A 26298-nucleotide genomic window follows, 5' to 3' on the forward strand; every position below is an offset into this window, starting at 1 on the left:
CACAGTGAGACCAAACACTGTTTGCAGGCCAATTAACCCATGGAAAAGAATTATTGCTGCAGTATCCCTGCTTCACTGGGTAAACAGAGCAGCAGAGTCTTTGCACTTTTTGGAATCTTTTCCTCCTCTCCCCTTGATTTGACCCACAGTGACTCGGGGTGTTTCAGGAGGTTGCCCGGCTCTTGCAGCTGACCCCGGAGCCAGCAGGGGCCGGGAGTTCAGCCTGCAGCTCCTCTGCCCTCCGGGCAGCCCAGCAGCCCGCTGTAAAAGCCTTTCACACGTTTGTTGTCAGGGTCGAACGGGGATTTGGTGTGAGCTCGGGCCGGGAAGGTCACTCCCATCCGCTCCAGCTCGTAGCTGCCGCTCTTCACAAAATCCAGGGAAACCTGTGAGGCAGAGCCATGGAAAAAACCTTAGAGGGTGGCAGCATCCCAGCCCCACCCCTGGGCAAGCTCCCACCCGCCCCACACATCTGATCTCTGCAGAAAACCCGGCTCTGCCGTCCCCAGAGGATGTATGGAAAGGGGGATGAAAATTGTTAAAAGCACCCTGTTTAAAAAAAAAAAAATTAAAATCGGGGTTTGAAAATTTTAGGTTTCTTTTTTTTCCCTGTGGAGGTATATGATGGAAAGAAAAAAGGGGAAAGGAAAGGGGAAAAGAGAGGAGAGGTGAAAGGGGAAAAGGGAGAAAAGAGAGGGAAAAGGAGAGGAAAAAAGAGAGGAAAAAGGAGAGGAAAAAGGAGAAGGAGAAGGAGAAGGAAAAGGAAAAGGAAAAGGAAAAGGAAAAGGAAAAGGAAAAGGAAAAGGAAAAGGAAAAGGAAAAGGAAAAGGAAAAGGAAGAGGAAGAGGAAGAGGAAAAGGAGGAATATTCATCACTGGGAGAAAAGGGGGTTCCCAGGGGCAACTGGCCCCCAAAGCCACTTGCCTTGGGTCTCTTGCAGGGATGCAGGATGAAAAGCCAAGGCAAGCAAGAGCAGGAATCACAGCCCACACACAGCTCTTGGCTGGCACAGAAAAGGTCCCTGGAGACGTCACCCAACCCCTGTCCCCACAGCACGCTGCTAAATGAGGGCACTGAACGATTACCCAAGGAGCCTCCCAGGGTTAATTAAAACCTTGCTCTGCTCCCATGGGCCATTGCTCCCTACAACATAAGTGAATTTGCTACTGCAATTAAATATTTGGTTGCAATTAACCCCTGAGGCAGCACTTGAGCCGTGCGTGGACCTCAGACGGTGACAGTGACACCAACTTTGGCACCAACCCCTCACCCCCAGCCTGCCCAGGGAACACGAGGGAGCTGCTGTGCCATGTCCCAGCCCAGGTGACAGCAGTGCAGGGAGGAGGCACAGCCAGCCCCGGGCTCTGCACTCACCGGGCCCCCTGCAGGATCTCGGATGTAGCCGTAGGCGATGGTTTTGTCGATGGCAAACCCAAAATCTGCCCGGCGGATGTGGCCGACCACCTGCCCGTCCCTCCAGACCGCCTCCAGGCCGAACATGGGCACCTTCCTGCGAGGCAAAGGGCACAGCTGCCACAGCACAGCCCCTCCACGGGGCACAGGGCACTGGCTCTGCCCCAGGGCAGCCCTTGTGCCAGGGCTCCCACTGCCCACGGGCTCCGTCACCTCTCCGCGCTGAACCCAGAGTGCCACCAGCCCAACCTGCAAAACTCAGGGTGAAACAAGACCAACCCTCACACCTCCTGCAGCTAAACCTCTGCCGAATCTGCAAAACCTCCAGGTGGAACCAGATCAACCCTTTCACACCTCCTGCAGCTCCCACTGAACATCCAACAGGGAATTTGCTCATTCACCTCTCCCTGCTGAGCCCAGAGCGCCTCCAGCCCCATCTGCAATACCTCCAGGTGTGTACTCACTGCTCGGTGGTGAAGCACACGAGGCGGCGGAAGATGCCCTTGGCTTTCTGGGCCTCCACAGCCTCCCGGCCCAGGAAGGGAATGCTGGACTTGAGCTTGCAGGTGAAGGCCAGCCCTGCTTCCAGCGGGGTGTCATCGGGGCGCAGGTCTGCATGCCAGTGCCTGTACCCTGCAGGAGCCAGCACGGGTCACCCACTGAGCCTGGCACAGCACCCCTGTGTTGCCATGATATTTTCTGAAAAATCCCTTTGCTAGCAATTTTCTCTTGAGAACCTGAGAAGCTTCCGAAGAAAAGAAAAACAATAATTATCTGCTGCTGTGGAATGCAACAGGTGCATCTTTGACTGGTCCATGTTGGTTGTTTCTAATTAATGGCCAATCACAGTCAGCTGGCTCAGACTCTCTGAGGGTCACGAGTTTTTGTTATCCTTCTGTTCTTTTCTTTGCCAGCTTTCTGATGAAATCTTTCTTCTATTCTTTTAATATAGTATCAATATAATGTGATATGATATAATGTGATATGATATAATGTGATATGATATAATGTGATATGATATAATGTGATATAATATAATATAATATAATATAATATAATATAATATGATATGATATGATATGATATGATATGATATGATATGATATGATATAATATAATATAATATAATATAATATAATATAATATAATATAATATAATATAATATAATATAATATAATATAATATAATATAATATAATATAATATAATATAATATAATATAATATAACATAACATAATATAATATATAAAAGCAACCTGTTAAAAATTAAAATCAGGGTTGAAAATTATATTATATTATAATATATATTATATTATATTATATTATATTATATTATATTATATTATATTATATTATATTATATTATATTATATTATATTATATTATATTATATTATATTATATTATATTATATTATATTATATTATATTATATTATATTATATTATATTATATCATATCATATCTCAGCCTTCTGAAACATGGAGTCAAGATTCTCATCTCTTCCCTCATCCTGCAAACACCACCACAGCCCTGCCCCTTGGACACCCACTGCCCTTTGTTCACCTGGATAAAACACCCTGGAGAGGAGTCCACAGGGGAATTCTCAGCGTTCTGAGACCCTGCCCCACCTCCAGTCCCACTGACCCACCCCAAAGCTGAGGAAAAGCTCCCTGCCCTGCTCCCCGCTCTGTGTGAGAAGCAGAGATTGCTGCTGGGAGGAGAACAAGGACCTTTCTCGATGCTGAGGCTGTCGATGGCTCTGTAGCCGGCGTTGGCGATGCCGTGCCGCGCTCCTGCCTGCATCACTGCCCGATAAACCTTCACACAGTCAGCCCTGGGCACGTGCAGCTCCCAGCCCATCTCGCCCACGAACGACAGCCTCATGGCACGGACCTGCAAAGGCAAGAGGGGAACATCCCCGTGGTGCAGCTGGGCTGGGCAGCCTGGCAGAGGCTCCCGTGGCAGGGGAAAGCCAGCCTGGCCTGGGTGCTGGGGAAGATGGAACAGGAAAGCCTTATAAATATGATTGCCTGGCAAAAGACTTGGAGAATATAAAACTATAAGTGAGATTGAAATGAAAGCAAGCTTTGAGATCCCTCAGTTACTGAACAACTGGAAAACAATGGCATGGCCAGCTGAAGGTGATCCCCTTTTGATGGAACAACACCCTCTGCTTGCAGACAGGTCCCAGGGTCAGAGCAGACCCTACAGCTTGGCAGAAGGGCCCCAAAGAGGAGTTTGTAGGGTTTAAAATGTAACCCAGTATGGTGATGTAGTGATTCTTATAGGCTGTATGTAAATGCTGTAGGATTTGTATCTTGTACTAGATTGGTTAGTGAGAATTAGAATATTCAACACAGAAGATTTATTGTATTGTAACAGGAACCTCACTCTCTCACCCTCTCATCCTCTCTCTCTCTCTTCTCTCGGTCCTGCTCCAGCTGTGGCTAGCAGCTCCCAGCAGGGCCCTGCACCCAGGCCCTTTGCAATAACCCACAAGTTCCATGACCTGGCTTCAGAGATCTCTCATCCCTGACTGTCCTCACCATCCTACCCCCGACGCTCCTACCCCTGGGAACTGTGGTGGAAGGCAGTTCTGGGCTCTCCTCTCTTGCACCAAGACAGGCTCGTGTAGCCCCACGTTTCTCTTCACAGAGAAAAGCAAGGCACAATTCTTCCCAAGAATATTTCTGGGATTCACATTCTCTGAACCTCAGAGAAAGAAAGCACAATTCTTATCATTTGCTGTGCCCGTGTTTGTTCCAAAGTAGAATGCAACATGGAGATTGTTTACCCACAGTGATGGTGTTTTGTTTCCTTGGCCTGTCAGGGCCAAGAGTGTGTGTTGGGACTGTTGGGTGACAGTCACGAGATTCTGTGCAGTTGTGTGCAGGGTTGAGTGCTTGGCAGATCCAGTTTTAGATGTACAGAATAATACAGTATAATAAAGTAATGAATGAGCCTTCTGATATCAATGCAGTCCTCCTCATCATTGCTCCTTCGTCAGGGCCCTGGCACCATTGCTGTAGGCTGAGATTGAATTCCTCATCTCTGGACATCCTAAGCCTGGCACCTCAGACCCAGCTACCGTCAGTGCCAGGGGGCAGAGGTGGCTGCTGCAGCATCCTCTGCCTACAGACTCCAGGGCTGGGGTGAGATGTGATGCTCCAGCTCCAGCCAAGCTTTTGTCTCCCTCTGCTGATCCTCTGAGACAGGGAAGCTGTCCCCAGCAGGACTGTCCTGCTTTTGGGGCACTGCATCACTGCTGTCCCTGCCACAGGAATGTTCCTGGACAGTGGTGCCACAGCACCCAAGGCTCCTGGGCATGTCCCAGTGCCACCAGGGAATGCTCAGGGCTGTGTCCCAAAGCTGAGCTGTCACACGAGCTCCACACCAAACGCCAGAAGCCCCAAGGAGGGATGAGCAGATCAGCACAGGGGACTCGGTGCTTTTCTCCAGAGAAGCCTCATTCCCAGGGATGGGGCCTGGCTGCAGTCCCAGGGAACAGCCTGGCCTGCCTGTGTTCCACCAGCCTCTCACCCAGGCACCCTCCTGCTGTCCCTCTGGAACATTCTCCATTCCCAAAGCCTTCCAGGCCAGCTGGGACCGGCCCAACTCAGGCACCTTCCCTGCAGACAGCCCTGGAGCCTGAGCTGCCTTTCCCTCTGATTCATCCCATTGTGCTTCTCCACTTCCTCCTCCACAAAACCCCTCTGGTTCATCCCTCTGGGTACAAATCCACTGCAGACACAGAGCTGCCTTTGGGAGAGAGATTAACTCCAGAGTTCCTCTCTGGGCTGTGATCTGTGCTGGTAACAAAGCTGTCCCCAGCTCAGGACACATTCCAGGCTGGCTCTGGTGGCTTTGGGCTGGCCTGGCCATGGCTGTGGCTGGGGCAGAAGCTGCATTTTGCCATTTGCTGAGCTCTTGCCCCAAACAGAGCTGCTGCTCTCTAATCCCAAATGCAAACAGACCCCAGCAGCTGCTGCCCAAAGCAGGCAGAAGTGCCCAAAGGCTGCCTGGGCTCTGTGCTGCCAGCATGGCACACCTGGGAGCCCAAATCCACTCCTGCTTCCCTTAGCACCAAAATCACATCCTCAAGCTGAATTTACAATTTTTAAATTGCAAGAAGCCTTAACCTCTGCATTAGGAGTGGGGAGGTGGAAGGAACACAGGATGGGGGATTTATTTTGAGCCCTGCCCTGGTCCCTGGCACAGCCCTGCAGCCAGGCACAAAGGCTGGCCCTCCCTTCCCCAGCAGCACGGGCTCAAGGGGCTCAGAGAAGCTTTTTCCTCTTCACAAAAGTGTCATCTAATTAGGGAACAGCCTGAGAAGAGGCTGCTGCCAGCCAGCTCCCATCTTCACTGCGGCAGGAGATGCTCCGGGGATTGACAGGCACCTTCCCGGCTCGTTAACCCCGGATGGGACTGCAGCTAAAGCGCTCTGCACAATCAGGAGCAACTTACTCCTGGGAGAAACTTCCTCTCAAAGCACCAGTGCTCCAGGGGAGTGAGCATCCCAGCGAAGTGCCCACAGAAAACGGGAAACTCTGGAAAATTGGGGTGATCAGGCAGTGGTCAGCTCAGTACAGGGAGGGACTGGGATGTGTGTGAGCCCCTCACATCCCACCACGGAGGGTGGGAATGCTGAGGGCTGCACTCAGCAGCTCTGCTGGATTCCCATAGGAACAGGCCTTCCAGCTGGAGCTGTGAAATAGCATCCATCCCTGGGCTTTTGTGCAGCGATTCAAAAGCATTCTAGGTACCGTAGAAAATGAAAACCTGAATTTTTCCCTGTCTCCAGCAGTGAGATTCAAAGGGGGACCTTTCTCTGCTGTTCCATACAATGAGAGACTCTATATATAAACTCACAAACCAATCCATAATTTCCAGAGTCATTAACTCTGCTGGAACTCTCCTTTGACTCCAGCTGATTTTGTTCAACTACTGAGTTAATGCAGGAAAATCTCGGTGATAACTTTTTTAAGATGCTGGGTTCAGTTTAATCCCCCTGGAAGGTGATAATATCAGCAAAGGCTTCAGCCTGCTGCCCTGAGAAATCCTCCCACTCCAATTCCAGCGTGGGATGGGGTCCCTGGTGTTCATTGTCCAGTGGGACAAAGGAAACCTCCTGAAGGGTGGTCCAGTCCCCTCCCAGCTCACACCCCTGAGACAAGAGAGCTTTTCTCTGTCCATGAGGGAATTGACACTCCAAAGAATCCACAAAACTTCTGCCAGCTCAATCTTCCTTGAAGGACTGGATTATTTATAACAAACTTGAAGTGAAATGCAAATAAACTCATCACACTCCTGGAGACAGGAACATTTCCACACCTTTCTTAGGGCAATAGCAGATTATTACAAGATGATATCAGCCTGCTACAGGCTGACAGGGGAGGGTGTGGGGAGGATTAATGAGGACTAAAATCCAGAATTTTGGACAAGCTGCACCAGTGGATTGGCTTTGAATTCCCCAGGCCTTCCAAGGGACACTGAACTCGCTGTGGGTTGAGTTGCTGGGCACCCAGGGTGCATTGATGGCAATGGTTTGGAGATTCATCTCACTTGGACAAGATCTGTGCCTTACTTAAACCACCTTAAGGCCTAGGCAGGCTGTTGCTCACAAATCAAGAGGCTCTAATTTGATTTAGCAGCAATCTCTTCAGCAGGCAGCTGCAGGAGAATTAAAGCCATTTTAATTCTGAATGAAAAGTGGCCGCACGTGGCTTAACCCAATTTCCTTAACATCCAGCCTGCTGCAGCTCCTGGCTCTCCTGCTGCCTTTTATGAGATTTACTGCTTCACCTTCACCTCCTTCATGCCCCACCAGGCTCCAGGCTGAGAGCAGAGAGAGTTCTGGGCATGGTCCCTGCTCCCATCCAGCTCATCCAGCAGGAGAGGGATGCTCTGGGACCATGGCCTGCCCAGGCTTCCTATAGAAAGGAGCAAGTTCAAATCCCACCCTCTCCTCAAAGTGTTTTTGCAACCATAGGAATATTCCACATGGGATAAACATCACTGAGAAATCAGAGTTTCTCCATGAAACCGGGCTAAAGCTTCTCCCTGATACCCAAAGTTTCCAGCAGCAGGTTCTCCTAGGACATTTCTCCTTTGAGAAAAATGACACTTCATGGTCACCAGCTCTTCTATTTGGGGTGTTCAAGCTCAATCAAGAGCTTCAGGGCATGTGTGAGGCCTGAAGGCTGGGCAGAAGCAGGATGATGTGTGCTGTACTGGAAGCTTAGGGCTGTCAGGCTTCTCCTGTGATCAAACAGCAGCTCCCAGGCTGCCCAGTCCCTGCTGCCAGTACCTGACAGGCTTTGCATTAAATTGTGCCTGTTTTTTATGAGGAGGGGGAAATGGAAAGTGTCTGGAGTGTCAGGTAGATCTCATCACCAGGGCTGGCCCTAATCCATGGAGGCATCTCTCATTCCTGTGGCATCGCTGCAAAGCCATGAGTCACCCTGTCCCTTCCCCAGGCTCAGTGCTGTGACGCCCCTGGCAGAGCAGGATGGCACCTGCCAGGCAGTCAGGGAGGGAAACACCCTTTTCTCACTCTGGGGTTTGGCCTTTTCCTACAGACACCACCACAAAACCTCTCAGACACATTCCCAACAGAGGGAGATGGAACAGTTTGCCCAGAGCAGCTGTGGCTGCCCCTGGATCCCTGGGAATGCTCCAGGCCAGGCTGTATGGGGTTTGGAGCACCCTTGGACTGTGGAAAGTGTCCCTGCCATGGCATGAGTGGAACAAGATGATCTTTTCTATTCTATTCCATGCAAAATACAAAACCCAGTGCAAAACAATACCTAAAGAAACCACTTAGTGCAATCCAACAATCTTTCAGGTCCCTCCCAAGCCCAACCAGTCTGGGATTCTGTGCTTGGCTGGTGGGTGCACAGAGCCCAGAGCTCCCCGGGCAGCTTAAGGAGGGGCCCCTTCCCACCTGGCATCCTGCAGCTGTGGTGATTTTGTGGGTGGAGAAGGGGAAGGCCTCGTTGCTGAGGTCGGTGTCGAGCACTTCCTGCAGGACAGCACGGCTGTGGGGAAACAGCAAAGGGGAGCAGGGAGGGTTATCCCCAAATCCTGCTCCTCATCTTGCTGGCAAGACAGACTTGAGCTGAGGTGGCTGATGTGCAGTGCTGGGGGAGCCTCAAAAGAAATTTCAGTTCCTTGGGAAGTGGAGTGATACTCCAGCCACATCAGCACTCGTGTCATGGGGCTCACACCTACCCCTGCCCAACACGGGGACCTGCACCTGAGGCAAACCTTCCTGCATCCCTGCATCCTTCCCTCCATCCCTGCATCCCTCCATCCCTCCATCCATCCCTGCATCCTTCGTTCCATCCTTGCATCCCTCCTTCTACCCCTGCATCCCTCCATTCATCCCTGCATCCTTCGTTCCATCCCTGCATCCCTCCTTCCATCCCTGCATCCTTCCCTCCATCCCTCCATCCCTCCCTCCACCCCTGTATCCTTCCTTCCATCCCTCCATGCATCCCTCCATCCATCCCTCTGCCCCTCCATCCCTCCCTTCATCCCTCCTTCCATCCCTCCCTCCATCCTTGCATCCTTCCCTCCACCCTTCCATCCACCCCTCCACCCCTCCCCGGTCAGGTTACAGGGAGGAGCCCACACCTCTCACCTCAGCGGGCCCTGGATGCTCATCATGCCCAGCTCCTCGGAGCAGTCGAGGAGTTTGCACTGGAATTTCATGTCCTGCAGCACGGTGGTGATGTGGGACCAGTTGTGCTGAGCCACGGCCCCGCCGATGGCCAGGTAATATCCATCCCCTGGAACACAGCCCCGGGCACTGTCAGGGCTGGTTCTGCTCTGCACAGCCTGAAATGCAGCCCTGAGCATCTCCAGCTCACACAGCCCTGGCTGGGACTGCCAATAAAAGGGTTAAAGAGCTGGGGGATTAGGGGAGGCTTTTTGTGGGGCTCAGCACAGTGAAAGCCAAATGGCCATTAGCAGTGAAAGTGTGTGTGAGCATCACAGGAAAAACTCCTTGAGAACAACAGCCAAAGCATCTGCACTTTTGTCCCAGCACAGAACAGACCCTCAAGGGTGGAGGGAGACAGAACAGACCCCTGTGGGTACAGGTGGGAGCAGGGAATGCCACACTGACCAGCCCATAACCACCACAGTACAATTCCTACTGTATGCAAGGAGGAATTTCATCTCCTCAGTAATCCTGGGTGGAAAAATCCCCAGGGATGGTGTTTGAGAGCTGATTAATATGTAATCAATCTTCCCTCTGTCTTTCCTGCCACTACGAAATTGCTCTCTGGTATTCTGTCATAACGATAATGAGTGCAGCCACCTACTGTAATTGGGAAAATAGACTTTGCTGTGATTAAACACCTCCAGTGCCCGCCAAAGCTGCAGCTCTGCCAGCCACTTCCCACCCTGCTTCCCCTGCCAGTGTCCCAGACAGCAGGGAGGAAGGATCCTCCCACAAGGGAGGGAAAAATCACAGGCACCCCACACTGCTGGGACAAACACGGCGACACTGCCATGGCACATCTGAAGGTGACACAGCATGGTGAGATTGCCCCATGGCACACCTGAAGGTGACACAGCATGGTGACATTGCCCCATGGCACATCTCAAGGTGATGAGATTGCCATGGCACATCTGAAGGTGACACAGATGGTGATATTGCCACATGGCACACCTGAAGGTGACACAGCATGGTGACATTGCCCCATGGCACACCTGAAGGTGACACAGCACGGTGAGATTGCCCCATGGCACATCTCAAGGTGATGAGATTGCCATGGCACACCTGAAGGTGACACAGCACGGTGACATTGCCCCATGGCACACCTGAGGGTGACACAGCATGGTGAGATTGCCCCATGGCACACCTGAGGGTGACACAGCATGGGGACAGGGCTCTGTGGCCACCCTGTGCCTGGCCAGACCGAGCTCAGCATCCTCCTCCTCCGAAGCTGCCTAATGCCATTCCTGCCCCCAGGGCTGCTCTGCTGCCTTCCAGTCCCCCTTAATTGCAGCTGATAAGGGCTGGGACAGAGGTCAGAGCTGCCAGGCAGGGCTGGACAAACCCAATAACAGCGATGAGCAGTGCAGGGCCCTGGGGACAGGGGCCATAATCGAGTTACAGGCACCGGGGATGGAGGTGGAAAAAGCCAGGTGGCTGCCATTAGGAAAATGCAATCAGCCCTGTGCCTGCAGCCCCTCCAGCATGACAGGGAGTGCTGGGACAAACCTGCCCAGGACTGGAAAATTCACTGTGTGCATTGAAAGGGCAGCGAGAAAACCTGGGAATTCAGGGAGGGTGACAGAGCTGCTCCATGCTGCAGCATCCCCTTACTCAGGGTTTTACCTTCAAAAGCGGGAGCCAGGGGGGAGCCTGGGGTCCCGGGGCTGATCCTGCTCACGGTCAGGTCGCTCTCCACGCCGCCCTGGCGGTTCAGCATGCAGGTGTACACGGTGGAGCCTGTGGGGCACACGGGCACCATCAGCCCAGCAGCCAGCCTGGCACAGGCAGCTGGGCAGCAGGAAAAGGTGTCACTGCCATTAAATCACCCATCCTGGCTGTGCCCTGACCGACCATGGGTGTCCCAGCACCGGCACGGGGGAAGGAATGATGTTTTTTCCCTGTTCTGTGTGAGGAGCTGAAGTTGCACCCTTGGAAATGGCCAAAGTTGCTTCCCAGCCTCGGAAAAGGGGACAACAAACCACAGCTGTCTTTTTTGAGGGTTATGCTTGATTTACTCCAGCACCCATTGCACCTCCAGATGTGAGCCACAGCTGGAGCCAAAGGGAAACCTCCCTCCTTCATCCCTGAGCTCAGAGCACTGAGCCGCTGCAGCATCCAGCCAGCCAAAGGTGTCTCTGAGGTGAAACCACCACAGCTGCCACCTCTGGTCAAGCAGCAAGGGCCAGACGAGCCCAGGCACATCCCACCTGGCTATATTGGTATTTTATTTCAATATATTGGCGCCCAACGTGGGGCACGAAGCCGCAACCCTGAGATCGTGAGTCTCAAGCCCCTGTATGAACAAAGCAGAATTCAGACTGTGGTGAGGACAGGAGGAGCAGCCTCTTCCCAAACCCTCTGCAAAGGCAGCACTGAGAGGAAAAGCCAGTCTGGGGTTTTCTGGGTTGTTTTGGGGTGAGATCTCCCCAGCAAAAGGAGGAGCTGAGGCTGTACCTGGGGCTTTGCTCACATCAGCACTGAACAGCCAGTCTGCTGCTTTGGTAGCTTCAGGTCCAACCAGGTAGAATTTCCCAAAATAAGACATGTCAAAGAGAGCCAGGGCGTTCCTGCACGTTAAACATTCCTTCTTGATCTGCAATTAAAGCAAATGTGGCAGCGCTGAGGCTGAGCCCACAAAGGGAAACAAATTAAGCCATTTGCATAACAGGAAACAATATCAGGACACTCTCCTGGTGCCTTTAAAGGCCTCAAAATGCTCCTGAAAGAATCAGGAATTTGCTGGAGCCTGACAGGCCATCCTGAGTGCCTGATCCCATTCCTCATCTCCCCACCTCAGTGACAGTTACCATCAATAACACCCAAATTTTATCAAATTGGATTTTTTTTCCTAAGCTGCTCTCAACACTTCAGGAAAGCAGCAGCATAATTCCCATGGCCTCTCCCCTCAGGTTTCTGAGCACGGGCTACACACTTCTCTTCATACTTTTGGGACATTTTTCGCTGTTTCGGAGCTTCCCCTCCCTCCGAGCATCCCCCAGAGCAGCGATGGGGCACAAATTCTGCTGCCTCCAGGTCCCCCAGCTGGCTGGGGGTTTGGCAGGGCAGGAGGGGCTGTCAGCCCCACTCACGATGTCGTGGTGAGGAGGGAAGTCGAAGGTGTACTCATCCCCCAGCAGGCGGTTGTAGGTGTAGTCCCTGTGGCGCTTGTGGCCGTAGGCACCGTAGTAATCATAGTCCAGGACCTGGGGGACAGCGAGGAGGAGGAGGTGAGGCTGAAGCCAAAGGACTCCTTGGCATATTCACCCCACTCCTGGAGAGATGGCTGTGGTGGTGGGTGCCCACACTGGCATCCCTGATCACCACGGGGATGGGTTCTCCAATATCCCTGCCCATGGTGATGGATCTCACCCCAACTTCCCAGCCCATGGGGATGGATCCTCACCCCAACATCTCTGCCCATGATGATGGCTCCTACCAGAGCATCTCTGCCCATGGATCCCATCCCAACATCCCTGCTCTCAGTGATGGATCTCCATCCCAACATCCCTGCTCTCAGTGATATATCCCCATCCCAACATCTCTCTCCTCAGTGATGGATCCCATCCCAACATCCCTGCCCTCAGTGATGGATCTCCATCCCAACATCCCTGCTCTCAGTGATGGATCTCCATCCCAACATCCCTGCTCTCAGTGATGGATCTCCATCCCAACATCTCTCTCCTCAGTGATGGATCCCATCCCAACATCCCTGCTCTCAGTGATGGATCTCCATCCCAACATCTCTCTCCTCAGTGATGGATCCCATCCCAAGATTCCTGCTCTCAGTGATGGATCCCCATCCCAACATCCCTGCTCTCAGTGATGGATCCCCATCCCAAGATCCCTGCTCTCAGTGATGGATCTCCATCCCAACATCTCTCTCCTCAGTGATGGATCCCATCCCAAGATTCCTGCTCTCAGTGATGGATCCCCACCCCAACATCCCTGCCCTCAGTGATGGGTCCCCCCTCAGCATCCCTGTCCTGATGAGGGGTCCCCACCCCAAAATCCCTGCCTTCAGTGATGGATCCCCACACATGGTGCTGGGTCCTACCCCAGCTGGTCTCTCCAGGCTGAGGACCCCCCAAACTCCAGCTGTTCTTACCGGGGCTGCTCCCCCAGGGTTGAACCAGCCAGGTCTCTCCCAGCCGTGCCTCTCCTGGAAAACACAGCCCTGCCGCAGCAGCTCCTGCACAGGAGAAATGGGAACAAACAGCTTTTTATTAAAAATTTCCTCTCCCAGCTTTTTGAGCAGCACTCAGGTTGCCCTCCTCGGGTGCAGACGTGGGCTCAACACCAGACTTGTGACCCCTTGGTTTGGCTATCAACAGCCAAAATTTCATTTAAAACTTTGTCAAAACTAAAAATTGCTTGATTTTTGTCCCCCTCAGGCAGGATATTTTCCTCAAGAGGCAGAGAAAGCCACAGCCCAGCTGTGCACCCCACCAAAACTTGCCCTGGGGTGCCCAAATTGCTGACCAAGAGTTGCTACATGCAGAGAGCAAGATTCCCCACCATGTTTACAGAGTAATTATATAATAACATTTAATATTTATACAGCAACCTTCTCATCCCTTCTCTGAGCTCTCAGGAAAGCCTCTCTGCACGCAATTAATTAGGGATCCATTAAGACATTCTTGTTTGGAGCCTCAGTTCGGAAAAGAATAGATTTTGTTGAACATCTCAGAAATCATTCAGTGCCTATTTATAAAACACAGCACATGTTCTGGAGCTGCACGGATAAATAGCAGCCTGTCAGTCAAGTGGGCATCACTTATTAGACGTGCTATTAAAAAATAAATTGCATCCTCAGTGACAGAAAACAACTGAGCTGTCAAGCAAACACCGGGGGCTGGCGGGCAGGGGTGTCTGTATTACTGCTCCAGCCTCTGCCCTCCAGTTGGAAGAGGAATGGTGTGATGTCAATCAGAGGGAAGCAGGAATGGGCTTGGGAAATGTGGCTTTGCCAGGGCTGGGGCTGGGGCTGGCAGTGGATGAGGCTCTGGTGCTGAGCCAAGCTGAGTGTCTCGAGGGATCTGGGGGGTTCTGAGCTGCTGGTGCAGCAAAATGCTGGGAATTAGGGTTTTGTCTCAAGTGCTGCATCTTGAGAGCGTTCACCTGTGGGTATTTGTGTGAAGAAGGGGCTGGAGCAGGAGGGAGCCCTGGCTGGTGGCTCCAGGGAGCAAAACCACTTAGGAGGTGCTGGCAAAACCACCTCCACAGAGGCACATCCCTCTTCCCTTGTGCCCCAGCCTCACTCCACAATGAGAGACATTGTTTTGGGGAGAAAGTGCTGCTAAATTGTGAGCAGGACACAGTGAGCAAGGGCAGGAGGTTCCTGTGAGCATTCAGCACCCTCAGCCCTCTCAGCTGCCCTGGGACGGACTCAGCCTCAGAGCTCTCCTCTCCCCTTTTCCCTTGCTCAGTGATCATCACCAGGTTCTTAATCCACATCTGCTGAGCTAAATATGGGAATTCTCAGGCTCTCTGAGCATTAAACCACCCATGGCCCCATAACCCTCACAGTGAGCTTTGGGGTCGGGCAAGGATCTCCCCAGAACAGACGGATGGCACCACAGAAGCTTTGGGGAACAACCCAGCTGCAACCACTCCTTGTGAGCTCCTTTTTGCTGCTGTGAGGGCCAGCCCAGGCCCTGTCCTCACCTCGTGCAGGGGGTCCTTCCTCATGTTGCGTCCTGCCAGGGGCTCGTCGTGGGGGAACACCACGGAATAGTTCTTGGCGTAGGACTCGTGGCTGCGCTCGTGCATCCAGCGGTTGTTGTCGGTCAAGGAGTGGTGGAACCTCCTGCAAGGCAAGGACATGGAAACATCTGGGTGAGCCCACCAGATCAGGGCCTTCTGCACCAGACACAGGTGTAGATGAAGCTGCTGGTGTAAAGTTGTTATTGCGGATCCAGTTTTGTGGTAGGAGCAGAGGAGCCAAGCAGGACTCGGTGCTGGCCATGCTGCAGTGCTGACCAGCAGAGCTGCCCCACCCCAGAGCAATTGGGAGCAGAAAACAGCCCTGATGAGGAAAGGAAATAGGAAAAAAATGAAATTTGAGGTTAATTCTACCCACTTCAACCTCAGGGTTTAAACCCAGCCCTGATGAGGGAATGAGCCCTGGACATTCCTTATCCCAAATCTCTCCACACTGAAATATAAATAAAATCCAAAATATCCTCAATTCATTTGAAGTGTTTCCATCTTTCAAACAGCAAATCTCCTTGAAGGAGTGTGCCAGCTCAGCCCACAGTCAGGTTGGTAATCCCAGAGATCTGTAACTCTGGGAAACAGCCTTGGGCACAAGTGGCACCTTTCCCAGGGCTGCAGAGAGGGAGCCAGGCAGGGCATGAAGGACAAAATTCCATTTTTAAGGACTTCTAAAATTACACTTTCAGCTTCCCTCCTTGCTGACTGGGGGAAGAGGAGGGGCAGGGCATGGGGCTGAGCCCTGCAAGGAATCCAAGTGATGCTCCCCAAGAGCTGTGAGAGCAGCTGCTGGCAGAAGGTGACACTTGGAATGTCACCAGCACCCCTGGTCGCCCCATCAGCCTCAGCCCCTTCACCAACGAGCTGAATTTTTGACAGCAGCGAGCGGACAACAGCTGCCAGATGAAATATTTACAAGCAAATGTTCTGAGAGGATAAATATTGAAATGTGTGGAAAAGGGAGTTATTTAAAGAGGAGCTTGGTAATTGTCACCAAAAGGAAGGAATGGGACTGACAGCTTGATGACAGGGCACACGGGACATGGGACATGGTCGGGTGGAAAGCCCCTGGCTGCTCTCAGCAGGGCTGGGGTCCCTTGGGGTCAGGGGGGCTGTGCTGGTGCCAACCCAGTGCCCAGCCTGGGATTTCTCCATCTCTCCATCCCCATCCCTGGTGGAAGGGGACAGCTGAAGGCATCTCCCCCATCTCTGCAGGCCCCTCACTCCCACAGCCCAAGCCAACACGGCATTTACCATCTTGGCCACTAAAGCAAGGTGAGATTTTCAAAGCTTTGTCCCTCACAAGGTGGTTGCTGTCACTACAGGCTGTAAGAAAGCCCAAACCCAATCAAAGACAATCAAGCAAGTCAAAAGCAATTACTGAGCCAACATCTGCACGGCCACATCTCCCAGCCCTGGTGCTGCTGCACAGGGGGGCCGAGCTAATCTTTGTGCTGGTGAAATCATCCCCCTGATTATTAACTTAGAGGATTAGGCACGGCTCTAATTGAACAACAAAACCCAAACATAATTACCCTGTCCTTCCCCACCACCACCACCATCTCCCTGTGCCTGATGGAAGCTGTTTGTGTGGGAGTGCAATGAGGAAAACGAGATAAACCCCACGTGTGCGCATTCATTAAAGCCACTGCCTGTAATTGATTCCAGCTCCTTGGAGGGACACACACGCTGCCTGGACAGCCATTCCTGATGCCAGCCCTGCCTTGGGAGCAGCCCCAAGGGGCAGCAAGGGTGAGGGATGCCCATGGAGGCAGCAGGGTCACTTGCCTGATGTCATAGCCGTACATGTCCTTCTCCGGCCGGCCGTGGATGATCCAGTGAGCCAATTCCCTGCCGCAGCCACCTCCCAGCATCATCCCTGGGGAACAGGGCAGGGTGCAGACAGGGCCAGGAGGCCAAGCAGGGCTGGGGGATGCCAGGATCCCCCGGGGATGACCCCTCAGGTCTCTCTTACCGGCGCTGTTGAAGCCGCAGCCAAGGAAGAACCCTCGGACCTCAGGAGCTTCTCCCATGAGTGGTTTGTGGTCAGCTGTGAATGACTCTGGAAAGCAGAGAGGGGACGTGCCAGCGAGGCCAGGACAGGGGTTCACACACTCTGGGGACACTCACACGCTTTACAGACAGCTTTCCTCCTGTGCTGAGCTCGTCCTGCTCCCAGAGAGATCAGCGGGGCCACAACAGCTCCAACACCCAGCACTGCCCAGCACAGGGGTTTGGAGTTGGACTGAGAATTTGGGAAGCAAAATGAATTCCCCAAGAGAAGGCAAACACAAAAAAACGCAAGTGCACACTGCTGTTCTCAAGGTGAAAGAAAAGGGAAGTTTATTTTATAACTCTAACATTTACAGTTTTCCAAGAGTGGCAGTGGATTGGAGGGTGACAGTGCCACCTCTCCAATGGCACTGGTCAAACTAACAGTCTATCAACTTTCTCTTCTTCTATAAAGGAATGCAAAACAATGAGTTATTTACAGAAAGTGTGTGAGAAAGTTCACTACAAATATGTCAACATCAGAAGGCTTAGAAAATCTTAAGAAAACAGGGCGACACAAGGGGGCTGCACTGATCTGTTTGTTGCCATTTTAAATCTAGGCCCTGTTTCCTTATGGTGTATTCCACCTTTGTCAATTCCTGCTGGGAAATTCCATAATTTTGAGCCACTTGGTTCAGCTGAGGGAGGGTTGGGGTTGTCTCTCTTGCTCCAGTGCTGCTAGTGCTATTCCACTGAGCCATCAGCCATGGAAATCCTTCTATAAATCCTCACCAGGGAGGACAGCAAGCCCTTGACAGAGGTCTGCAATCCTCCTCCCTGTTTGATGGTGCTCCATCCATCCATCCATGTAAAAGGAGAGAGGGAAAGCTGAGCTCAGTGTGGTTTTTTCCCCACGTAGCAATGCCCAGTTTGTTTCCCCTGACCCCGCTGCTCCAGAGAAGGCAGGAGCAGAGCCAGAATATTTCCACTGTCACCAGAGCAGCTCCTCACGTGCCACTATCCCTGTGCAAATATGCCAGGCCACAAACTCAGGGAGTCAATGGAGCCAAAGCACCTCCCTCCCAGCACAGCTGACTTTGCCCTGGGATGGGTGGCAAGGGCTGCAGGGACCTTGGCACGGTGACCACAGCAGAGGGGACAAAGCCTTTGCCATCTGATCAGCCCAGCGTGACTCAGCTGCCACAGGCTGCTGGCTTCAATTAAGAGGGAGAAAAGCAGGAGAGCTGAGCCTTGGAAAATTAGATTATTGAACGACAAAGAGGAGACATTCATCTACCAGCAGCCAGTTCTGCTCTGCAATCAAACCACTGGACCCAGGGCCAAGGTCTCCACCTTGTACAAGTCATGTTTGATCTGCTGCAGGGCACGAGATGTGCCCTACTTTCCCCTCATACAACCCAAAGAGTTTTACTTTAGGTGCCTCAGCAAAAAGGGCTTTTATTATGGTTAATTTCTTAGTGTATAGTTCATTTTAAGGGCAAACCAAGTGTGCAAGGCTTGGGCTCAATGTCTGGCACCACCTCCAGCTGCCACTGCAGGGATGGCTTTAACTCCACACCAGGGATGTAAATCTGGGTTAATCTAACCTCACTAAACCAGGAGCAAGTAATAAAAATAATTACAGGAGATAACACTTGGTAAAAAAACAGCCACTGCTTAAAAACATCTGCCTCTTAATTTTCCAGTCCAGCAGCCACAACATCAGCTGGAGATCCATTTAATACCAGACTAAACCAAGGTAGGTATCTCCCCAGGGAAATGGCTTTAAACTCGAAGAGGGACAACTGAGATGATAAGAAATCAATAAGATTATAAGAAATTATAAGATAGAAGTTATTTACAACAAGCATGGGGAGGCCCTGGCACAGAGTGCCCAGAGAAGCTGTGGCTGCCCCATCACTGGAGGTGTTCAAGGCAAGGTTGGACAGGGCTTGGAACCCCCTGGGATAGTGAAAGGTGTCCCTGACCATGGAATTGGATGATCTTTGAAGATCCCTTTCAAGCCAAACCATTCAGAGTGTCTCTGAATGTGTGATTCTATTTCTCCACCCAGGCTAGGCCTGGAATGCCACCCTTTGGAAGATGCCACCACCGCAGCCAGACCAGCAGCACTTCCTCTGCATTCAAGGAGTTTCTCTTCTCCCCAGGCTATAAAGTTTCCCATTGCCATTAGGAAGATCTTCAGAAAAACCCAGCCACCACAGTGCCACCACAGCCACGTTACCTGGCCCACAGACAGTGGATTTAATTCCTGTTTTCTCCAGAACTGGCACCCTGTTGACAGCACCTTCAATGTGTTGCATGAAAACATCCCAGTCCAGGTCAAAGAGGCCAAAAGCAAATTTTTCAGATACCTAAAGAGGAGAAACAAGAATCAGGGCACAGAACAGAGGATGGCTGACTGTTTGAGACCACCTCATCTCTGGCAGCCTCAGAGAAGATAAATTGAGGCTGCATTGAATCGCTGGGATTCTGGGGTTTTCTTAAGCAACCCAGACAAATCTGAAGTGTGAATTAAGGATAGAGGGATGAGCACCATCAAACAGGGAGGAGGATTGCACAGTTCTGTCTCTCCTGTTGCCTCTGCACTGCACATCTGTGCCACAGACAGCCCCAAAGGGGAGATGCTCTCCCCATCAGCCACCAGAGGTTGGTGCCTGCAGAATTTGGGGGCTGTGCCTGCGCCCACTCCCCCGAGGTGGCTTCCCTGGAAACCTGCCTGGTTCCCCCAGCAAACCCCCAGGCTGCACTCACCTCCTCCCAGAAGATGGGGTTTGACTCATATCCACCCACGGAGAGGGCATCGCCTTGGAGACGCAGATAGACCGAGGCGTCGTGATCACGAACGTTTGGCATGTTCTGAAACATGGGCAGGGGGAGTGCAGGGGTCAGAGGAGGCCAAGAGCCATGGGGACACCCCTGTGGCACCCACCAAGGTCCACAAGGTGGGCACCTGCAGCAGTGACCTGTCAGGGATGGGACATGATGGCACCATGGGTGCTCCCTCAGCACTGAAATTTGGGCACCCCAAGAGGAAAGCACCCAGCTAGCATGGGAGAGCAGCTCACACAGAGACCTGAGCAGCACCCAGGGGTGCCCTGGGGACGGGGAGCAGCCCCTGGGGTTGATCCTAGCTCAGCAATCATCACTCCTCTGCCACCCGCCCCTGCAGGAGGATGCAGCAGCTCGAGGCGCAGGCAGCGGTGCACGAAGAATGAGGGATTTGTTCTTGTGAATAATGGATGGGGAAACATTTAGATAACACTGAGGAATCGGTGTAGGGCCTACTGCAAGCCGTGTTGACAAGTGGAATTAAGTGGATTGAGCAGGAGGCACCGAGGTCTGTGAGCTGTAGCCTCTCCTCTGGAGCCTTTCTTGCTGCTTAGGGCACGGTGGAGTCACTGGGACTGAAATGTAATCATGGACCACAGCACTTTTCACAACCAGGCACCTCGTGCTGAAAGGGCAGGCACAGACTGTGTCAGCAGGATGGAAACTAATTAATGTGTCACCCTCAGTGCACTGGGGCCTCGGAGGATGAAGGCTCCTTCAACTCCCAAGCAATTCTCTGCAGCCAGATGGCAGGAACAGATTTATAGGGGCAGTCTGGAAATGCTTGGAGAGCTACACCTCTGCCTGCCAGGTCTGAGATCTTTATAAATGCTGCTATCAGACACCAAACACAAAGATCTTGAGGGAAAAAAAAACCAACATCCTGCCAGTTGTAACCTCGTTAAATATTAAATCTGACTCTGTTCAAGGTGATCTGACAGCCCTGCTGAGGGTGTGCACTCCCCTGAGAGCAGAGCCTGACCTGGCAGCAATCAGGAGCTCCCACAGGTCTGGGGGTCCCTGGAAGGGGCAGGGGCTGTTTCTGCCTCTCCAGCCCTGTTCCCCAGAGCAGAGGAGCTGGGCTGCAGTGGGCAGACTGACCTGGATGCCCTCGATGCGCTCGGTCACCACGTAGGCGTGGTGCATGGCCACCAGCGGCACGTGCACACCTGCCAGCCGGCCCAGGGCCCGTGCCCACACTCCTGCAGAGACAACAAGCCCGTGCTGAGCTCCTCTGCATCCCCAGACAGCTGCAGGGCACAGCCACGGGCTGGTGCAGGCTTTCCTCCTCACGGGAGCAAAGCCACCGCTGAGCTGTGGCCGCTGTCCCTGTCCCACCCCTGCCCTGTGCCCCGTCCCCTGTACCTGCACAGTTCACCACGCAGGGAGTCTGGATGGTGCCGTGAGCTGTCTCCACTGCATGCACCCTCTTCACCCCGAAATCATCAGTCCTCACCTGGATGCCCGTGACAGGGCAGTTCTCGATGATCTGGTGGCACAGGAAGGGGGGCAGAGTCACAGCAGGGTCACCAGGGCAGGGGACAGCCCAACTCACCTGACATGCAGCCCCCAAAGCTGGGAAAAGGGAAGCTAAGCAGCATCCTGAGTGTCTTGTGCTCCTCGTAAAGGCCTTTTTTCCACCCTCTATTTTCCCTGGATCTCGTGGTTCCTGCCAGCTTTGTCACTGTCACCCAACCAAGAGGACAACACCCTTCTTGGGAAAGCCCCAAATCTGCAGGAGCAGCTTTGCCCCAGTGGGAAAGGAGAAGGTGAGGAAGGCACCCCGCCTTCTGCTTAGTATAAATTACTAAGTCACTTTTTACTTACTTAAATTTTACTCTACTAAAATTAGTATAAATTACTAATTCTACTAATTAGTAATAATTTGGGAAAGCCCCAAATCTGCAGGAGCAGCTCTGCCCCAGTGGGAAAGCAGAAGGTGAGGAAGACACCTTAGTCTATAGTACTAAGTAATTTCTTATTATAGTAAAGTTCTACTTTACTAAAGTATATATATTTACTTTACTAAAGTTATAATTAGTATGAATTACTAATTATACTAATTAGTAATAATTTGGGAAAACCCCAAATCTGCCGGAGCAGCTCTGCCCCAGTGGGAAAGGAGAAGGTGAGGAAGGCACCTTAGTATAAATTACTAAGTAGTTTTTTACTAGACTGAAGTTTTACTATACTAAAATTAGTATTAATTACTAATTAAGAATTACCGTGGCACCCCTGGCAGTCGCTGCCCTGGCCAGGGTGGAGCAGGTGCCAGCAGGGTCCATGGTGCCATCCTTGGGGACGTACAGGGTGCCATAGAGGTCGTCAACGTTCATCAGGGGGTACAGGTCCTTGGTCTGAGCTGGGGTCAGCACGTGGGACTCCACTCCATACACCTTCCCCAGCTGCCAGGGGACAGGAAAACCACGAGATCAGGCAAGGAACAAAAGATTTGGTCACCTCTTGCTGCTGAAGGAGTGACAAACTGATTATTGTTATTCTGCTTAAACTGATTATTGTTATTCTGCTTATGCTTTCGTGGCTGGCAGATCTTCATATAAGGTTGGGAATTTGCTCCATGGGTCATAATCAAAGCCACAGGTGTTCTGGGCTCTGTGCCAGGGTCTCTGAGCCCCCTGGCAGGGGTTTGGGCAATCCAGGAGAGCCAGAGGAATGTCCTGAATTCCAACATTGGAGGAGAATCCCAGGACAAGTTCATCTCCCAAACCCTAAATCCAGCACGGGGTGATGCTCAGATTTTAGGGAACATAACCCTGTTTTTGAATTCAGGCTGCCTGTGCAGCTGGAAAAATGGGGAAAACGATGCTACCACTATTTAAACAACCAAAACTACGAGGCTGGATTTAATTTTGCCAACTTTGGAGGAGTTTGACAAATTTTGCCTGCCTTACACAAGTCAGGAGCCTGCCTTGGAAAGGACCTGCTGTCCAGGTGGGAAGGCGGTGAGGGATGGGACATTCTTTGAATCCAAGCTGCCTGTGCAGCTGGAAAAACGCTGCTGAACAACGGAGAAAACAACGCTACCACTGTTCAAACAACCAAAAATCCGGGGTTGGATTTTATTTTGCCAGCTTTGGAGGAGTTTGACAGATTTTGCCTGCCTTAGACAAGCCAGGAGCCTGACTTGGAAGGGACCTGCTAGGGGTAGGGTTATCCAGGTGGGAAGGATGGGACATTCAGGGACCACAAAAACTCCTCCCCTCCTGCACCCCGCGGCTCCTCCCTACCGACATGAGCCTCTTGTACTCATCCAGGCGCTGCTTGTTGGAGGCGATGAAGAGCCCCCCGTTCTGCACCCAGCCCGTGTGCAGCCCGGTCTCGGCCGGCAGGTCCCGGCTCACCACGTCCCTCGTGTGTGCCAGCAGCTCCACCTCCACATCGCTGGGGCGCAGCTGCCACAGGAGCCCTGTGCGCGGGGGACACGGGGTGACACCAGCATCTGTCACCTCCCCGTCACACGGAGAGGGATGCAGGGAGGGGGGGGATCCCTGTGCGTCCTGTGCCACCCTGCGGGGCTCGTGCTCCATCTCGTGGATTTGTGGGAAATGGTACAAAACACCGGGATTTGTTCTCTTTGGGCGTTTAATGAATGGGGGGGAAGGGGGTATGGAGTGGATGGGCCATAAATGTGTGGAAAAAAAAAATAAAATAAAACTTATAGAGCTCTGCCTCCCTGCCATAGAAAAGTGGCTTTAAAAAGGGGATTTGTGGGAATGCTACAAACCATCGGGTTTTGTTCTCTTTGGGCGTTAAATGCATGGGAGAAAGGGAGTTATGGAGTGGATGGGCTACAAAAGTGTGGGAAAGTAATTTAAAAAGCTTATATAGCTGTGCCACCCTGCCATAGAAAACTGTCTTTAAAAAGGGATGGAAACTGTGGAAAGAAAGTGTTTCCTTTTGCTGCAGCCACATAAATCTTGGGGGGAAAAAAGGAAATGTAAGGAACTTAAAAATATATATTATATTATATTATATTATATTATATTATATTATATTATATTATATTATATTATATTATATTATATTATATTATATTATATTATATTATATTATATTATATTATATTATATTATATTATATTATATTATTACTATATTTATTAGTATATTATTGTATTTTATATGATTAAATTATTATATTCTATATATCATACTATTGTATAAATATTACCTATTATTATTCTACATTATCATATTACTATATTAGTTATAATTTATATTCATGTTATATTTATATTAATATACATGTAATTGTACACCTAAATATTATATATTTATATATCCATATTTATATTTATTTTATGTATATATTTTATATATGTATATCTATATTTCATATATGTATATATATTATTTTATGTATATCTATATTTTATATAGAATATATCTATATTTTATTTATTTTATATATGTATATCTATATTATATTTATATTATACTTTAATATATTTATATATAGAATATATATATATATTTATTTTATATATGTATATCTATATTATATTTATATTATACTTTAATATATTTATATATTTATAATTATATTTGTATTTATTCTATTTTTTAAAAAATATTACGGCAGAAGAAAAACCAGAAATCCTCAGCGTTTACATCCCAAACTCTCCCAGAGCCCGCCCCAAACCCTGAGCATCCCCGGGCAGCGCCGTGCCCGCCACTCACCCGCGGTGTGCCAGGTGGTGCCCGAGGTCAGGCGGTCCCTCTCGAGCAGCAGCACCCCGCGCATCCCCATCTTGGCCAGGTGATACGCGGTCTGGCAGCCCAGGCTGCCGCCTCCCACCACCACCACCTGCGCCGAGGCCGGCGGGGCCCGGCTGGGCTGCCCGCTGCCCGGGCCCTGCTCCTGCAGCGTCTGCTGGTACGGGACGCTCTTCTTGGCCGTGGGGCCCGGGCCGCTGCTGAAGGGCCGGGGGCTCCTCCAGCGGGGGACGCGCCAGGCTCTGCTCAGCGGGGACATCGCCACCTGCACATCCCAAAAGCGCCTCGCTGCATCCCTGCCTGCGCCCCTGCGGCACTCACTGCCTGTGCCGGGGGGTGGGCACAGGCTGAGCGAGCCCCGGGCACATCCCGGGGTCCCTTTCCAGCAGGGAAATCCCAGTTGTACCTGTGTGCAGCTCCTAAACACCCTCTCGTAAAAAGGGATTTGGGAATTCCCTGGCTGCGCCTCTGCTGCACTCACTGTCCATCTCTGGGTGCGGTGCAGAGGCTGAGCGAGCCCTGGGCACATCCGGGGGTCCCTTTCCAGCAGGGAAATCCCAGTTGTACCTGTGTGCAGCTCCCAAACACCCTCCCTTACAAAGGGGCTTGGGAATTCCCTGGCTGCCCCTCACCACCCATCTCTTGGCGCTGTGCAGAGGCTGAGTGAGCCCCGGGCACATCCTGGGATCCCTTTCCAGCAGCTGGGGGTTCCTTTCCATCAGGATATGGGATCCTGGTTGCATGTGTGTGCAGCTCCCAAACACCCTCCTTTACAAAAAGGGGTTGGGAATTCTTAGGGAATGGCACCCTCTGATCGCTCATGCCTCAAAAACACTTCCCCCCTTCCCCCCCACCCCACTAGAATTCAGGAGCTGTTTGGGCGCAGAGAAGGTGCCAGGTTTCCTTCTGCCCATCTCTGGGTGCTGTGCAGGGGCTGAGCGAGCCCCGGGCACATCCTGGGGTCCCTTTCCAGCAGGGAAATCCCAGTTGTACCTGTGTGCAGCTCCCAAACACCCTCCCTTTAAAAAGAGGTTTGGGAATTCCCAGTGCACAGCGCCCTGTGCTTGCTCATGCCTCAAAAACCACTATTTTTCCCCCCCACAGGAATTCAGGAGCTGTTTGGGCACAGAGAAGGTGCCAGGCTTGCCCTGGATCAGAGGGTGGAGCAGTGCCTGCTGGGGGACACACAGGGACAGGTCCTGCCTGTCCAGCAGCCCCTGTTTGGGTCCTGGCTGAGCACACGGCTCAGGATTTGCTCCTGAACAAAGATTTAGGGTGCAGTGGTGCCAACACAGCCCCCCCGACACAAACCACAGCCATGAGCAGGGGATAAGGGATCAGTGTGACCCCTCTGACACCCCTTGTTGCTGCCACGTGGCCACCAAAGCCCTCAGTGTCCCCCCAGTGTCCCCCCAAGCTTCGGGTGACAGCCCACGGCACATTCCCACCAGGCACCACTCACCGGCAAGGCTCACTCCGGGCTGCCTTTCCCTGCTAGGATATGGTGGGGCCCCTGCCTTCCTCTGATGCTCTCCTCCTCCTCCTCCTCCTCCTCTTCCGTCCCCTTGGCCCCTGCTGCAAAAAATATTAACCAGCACTTGGAGGCGAGCGGAGCCAGCCTGAGCCGACAGAAAAGAGAGACTTACCTCCTTGTCCCCCACTTTGTCTCCCTCCTTGTGCCCTTCTCGTGGCTCTGCTGCTTCCCAGGCAAGACAAAAAGTCTGGCAGAGCAGAGAAATTCAAAGCAGGGAGGAAAATTCTGCTTTTCTTCCCCGGCTGGGTGCCCAGCAGAGAACAAACAGCCCAGCTGGGGCCAGAGGGACTCGCAGCCTGCCGGGCTGGCTGGAGCTGTCAGCTGGAT

At 51.8% G+C, this 26298-nt stretch overlaps 1 protein-coding gene across 1 annotated transcript; it reads right to left on the reverse strand.

Moving 5' to 3' along the window:
- SARDH (sarcosine dehydrogenase) lies at positions 1 to 26298 on the reverse strand. The gene is made up of 22 exons (XM_063174591.1): positions 26084 to 26298; positions 25900 to 26012; positions 24402 to 24702; positions 22950 to 23128; positions 21927 to 22106; positions 21067 to 21190; positions 20803 to 20903; positions 19624 to 19728; positions 19094 to 19223; positions 16832 to 16918; positions 16645 to 16735; positions 14809 to 14950; positions 13250 to 13333; positions 12234 to 12347; positions 11599 to 11737; positions 10768 to 10881; positions 9061 to 9208; positions 8362 to 8455; positions 3146 to 3308; positions 1878 to 2046; positions 1375 to 1510; positions 1 to 386 (listed from the first exon to the last, which is right to left on the reverse strand). The coding sequence occupies exons 3-22, from the start codon at positions 24694 to 24696 to the stop codon at positions 219 to 221; spliced, it is 2763 nt and encodes a 920-aa protein (XP_063030661.1). The 5' UTR covers positions 24697 to 24702; positions 25900 to 26012; positions 26084 to 26298; the 3' UTR covers positions 1 to 218.

Source organism: Melospiza melodia, chromosome 22 (assembly GCF_035770615.1).
Source record: "Melospiza melodia melodia isolate bMelMel2 chromosome 22, bMelMel2.pri, whole genome shotgun sequence".
Classification (NCBI taxonomy): domain Eukaryota; kingdom Metazoa; phylum Chordata; class Aves; order Passeriformes; family Passerellidae; genus Melospiza; species Melospiza melodia.

What these genes read in the sequence shown, in the direction of transcription:
- SARDH (XM_063174591.1), bottom strand. Translation starts at nt 24,696, where the DNA reads ATGTCCCCGCTGAGCAGAGCCTGGCGCGTCCCCCGCTGGAGGAGCCCC. An exon ending in CCACAGCTGCAGGATGCCAG is followed by an intron (nt 3,309 to 8,361) that starts GTGGGAAGGGGC and finishes TTGCCTTTGCAG; the next exon opens with GTCCGTGCCATGAGGCTGTC. An exon ending in GAGATCCTGCAGGGGGCCCG is followed by an intron (nt 387 to 1,374) that starts GTGAGTGCAGAG and finishes TCTGCCTCACAG; the next exon opens with GTTTCCCTGGATTTTGTGAA.